General features: G+C 64.4%; 1 protein-coding gene across 1 annotated transcript; it reads right to left on the reverse strand.

Moving 5' to 3' along the window:
* Positions 1-1,155: 1,155 nt before the first annotated feature.
* Positions 1,156-1,497, reverse strand: LOC143348746 (uncharacterized). Its single transcript, XM_076779341.1, has one exon. The coding sequence runs from the start codon at positions 1,495-1,497 to the stop codon at positions 1,156-1,158; it is 342 nt and encodes a 113-aa protein (XP_076635456.1).
* Between the last annotated feature and the right edge of the window lie 1,524 nt (positions 1,498-3,021).

The raw sequence follows: 3,021 nt of genomic DNA on the forward strand, positions 1-3,021 counted from the left end.
CTTGTCCGCCTCATCCAACAAACACACCGGCCGGTACGCAGAGGGCGTATCTGCGGGCCTTCCCGCCTTCTGAAGAAGGACCAGCCGCGCTGCCTTCCAGGGCGTGGGGAATACCCCTCGGCGGAGGCAACCGCTCAGCAGTCTCCCGAACCGCAGGTTCCAGACGTCAAGGGCACAGGCCAACACCTGGCCGGGCACGCCGTCGGGACCCGGAGCAACCCTCCGAGCCCTCATCCGACGAACGGCCCGGCCCATCTCCTCGGGAGTGACCTCCAGTTCCTGGGACCAGATGGTAGGGTCCCAGGGTTCTCGAGGAGGTGGTACCCCGACCCGGTTAGACCCCGGGAACAGGGTTGATACCACCTCCTCTAAAAACTGGAGGTCGAGAGACTCCGTCAGTGGAGGCGCCCATGGACGAAGCTTGTCCATTACAAGCTTATACGGGCGCCCCCACGGATCTCTGTTCAGCTCCCCGGAAAGTCCTTCCATGCCTGTGCCTTGGCATCTCGGATGGCGCACTGGAGGTTCCGCCGCTCCATGGCGAACTCCTCGTATATGCGCGCCATCTGCTCCGCAGTCGGGCGTCGACGACGTGACCGTCGGGCGCGGGTGTATCTACGGCGGGCGCGCGCACACCGAGCGTTGCATTGCTCGATGTGCGGCGACCACCAATACGCCGTGCCGTCTTCTGGGAGGCCTGGCCCGGGGCATGGAGGCATCGCACACCTCCTTGAACGTGCCCCGAAACCACTCGGCCTCCCGTTCGATGTCGTCGACGGGTCCATCATCTGGCTGGGACCAGGCTGCGACTGTTGCGGCTGCCTCTGCCATCTCCCAACTCACCCTTTTGAGGGACCATCGCGGTTGGGCCTCGGCATCTGCCGCACGCCTCCGGCACAGGGGCTCCCTTCGTGCTGGGGTGGCCCTCACCGACATGGTGATGTAGAGGTGGTCACTAAGTGTGGCCACCTCTACGGCCACTCGCCACCCCGACACGAGTCGCAGGGCCGCAGGGGTTGCCCACGTCAAGTCGATAATGGACGTTCCCTGCGGCCCTACGAACGTGGCTTCGGAGCCCCGATTGATCAGCCGGAGGTCGTGCTCGGCCGCCCAACCCAATAGGGCCTCGCCACGGCGGGTAGTCCTGGGGTTGCCCTATGCGGCTGCATGGGCATTGAAGTCCCCCAGGACCAGTACCGGACGGGGCAGGCATCTCCTTATACACTCGCCCACTACGTCCAGATATGCCGCATATGTGGCGAGGTCACAGTTGGGCGACACATAACAGCCCACAACCGCGATGGTCCCCCATTGGACCGCCAGAAACCCCCTCCCCCGTTGCAGGATGGTAACAGGAGGGGAGTCTGGCGGCCACGCCCAGACCATCACCGCCAAACCGCACAGGCTCCCGACCCAATTGGGCTTGTCGGGAATCATGTACGGCTCGGCGGCGATGGCAAGGCCTACCCTTTGGGCTCGCAGGGCGTGAACAAACATGTCCTGTGCCCTGCGAGCCCTCGCCAGATTGGCCTGGAGGAGGGTGAATTTTATTCTTTAACGGCCTCCTCCAGGCCTTTACTCTCAATTGGGAAGGGGCGCTCCCGCTCCACCTTCGACTTCGCTGCTGGAAGAGGCCCAAGCCCCCCGACCGACTCGTCAACCTCCATTGCTGGTGGCGCCTGTGCGTCTTAACTCCCTTTATTGACAGGGGCCTTGGGGCCCTCTACAACCCTGGCCTGCCCTCGACGGCCCTGTCTGGGTGGCGGGGCACAACCCGGCCCCTCCCCAATCGGTGCCCCGTGAGTCTCCCCGGTATGTCCACACAGAGGGGGCACACCGGGGACGCCGCGCCACATTCCTTGGCGCGGTGGCCGGAGGAGCCACAGTTGTAGCAGCGGCCACTCCGGTCCACCGACGCCGTGCACCGCTGCCTGACATGACCTGTCTCCAGGCAACGGTAGCACTGCATGGGGCGCGGCGGAAGGACCTCGACTTTGGCGGAAGTCCAACCCATTCTGACCTTTCCAGCCGCCATGATCTTAATGGCGGCCGCTAAGGGGCACCTCACCCAAACAGTACCCAGAGTCCGCTCGGTCCTTCGTATGCCACCCACTTGGACTCCCTCCTCTGGGCACCCTCCCACGGCCGCCACGGCTGCACGAACCTCGACTGGGGTGGCAGCATCGTCGAGACCGCTCACCCTCAGCTCGGTCCGTTTGACTGGGCGGGCCACCCTGACCGGCATATCGGTCAGGGCCTCCTTCATCCTCCCGGCCAAGGCGTCAGCCTTGGTCTCCCCCTCAGGCCCGGGGATCTCAAAGAGGAGACTCCCAGTTACTGCCCGCTTGACCTTCACCTCGGCGATGCTCAGGTCGGCGAGTTTAATACTCGCCCGAGCTCTGGCCACCGCTTCGGCCAGAACCTCTGCCGAGCCCTCTATCGCCTCCATCGCCTCGTCTTAGGCTGGCGGCCGGTTCCCGCGGACTTTTTCGCGGCCCCGTTATTCCACTGGGCGCCGCTTCGGCCTGGCGGATTCTTTTTGGGGGAGACCAGGGCGGAGCGTGGGCGGGTCTGGATGGGTTCTTGACCAGTGTCCCGGGCCACTCACACACACATTCAAACACGCAAAGCATTCATACCGGTGCTTTCGCTCCAACCTCCGAGATGCCATGCGAGGATGCGATCACCAGCCTCCTCAGGTTGGTGACCCCATCCCCGCATCCCATCCCAGCGGCTACCCCTATCCGCCACCTGGGGACGCGCCACTTAGGGGTTCACCTCCCCTGCCGTCTGGACAATCAAACGGGTGCGTGGGGAAGTGAAGGGCCTAGGAAAGGACTTAGGTGCCGGTAGCGGCCTCCTGCCCCCTGTAGGGCCAACCGCCGCCCGTTGCTCCGGCACCCTATTGGGCCTCCCGGAAGAGGAAGGCACCTGGAGGGCAGCAAGTCTTGCCTTCTGCCTCCTTCTCGTCTCCTTCCTCTTCCTTGTTCGCCTATTAGCAGCGGACCCCCCCGCCGGTTG

Source organism: Colletes latitarsis, chromosome 12 (genome assembly GCF_051014445.1).
Source record: "Colletes latitarsis isolate SP2378_abdomen chromosome 12, iyColLati1, whole genome shotgun sequence".
Lineage (NCBI taxonomy): Eukaryota > Metazoa > Arthropoda > Insecta > Hymenoptera > Colletidae > Colletes > Colletes latitarsis.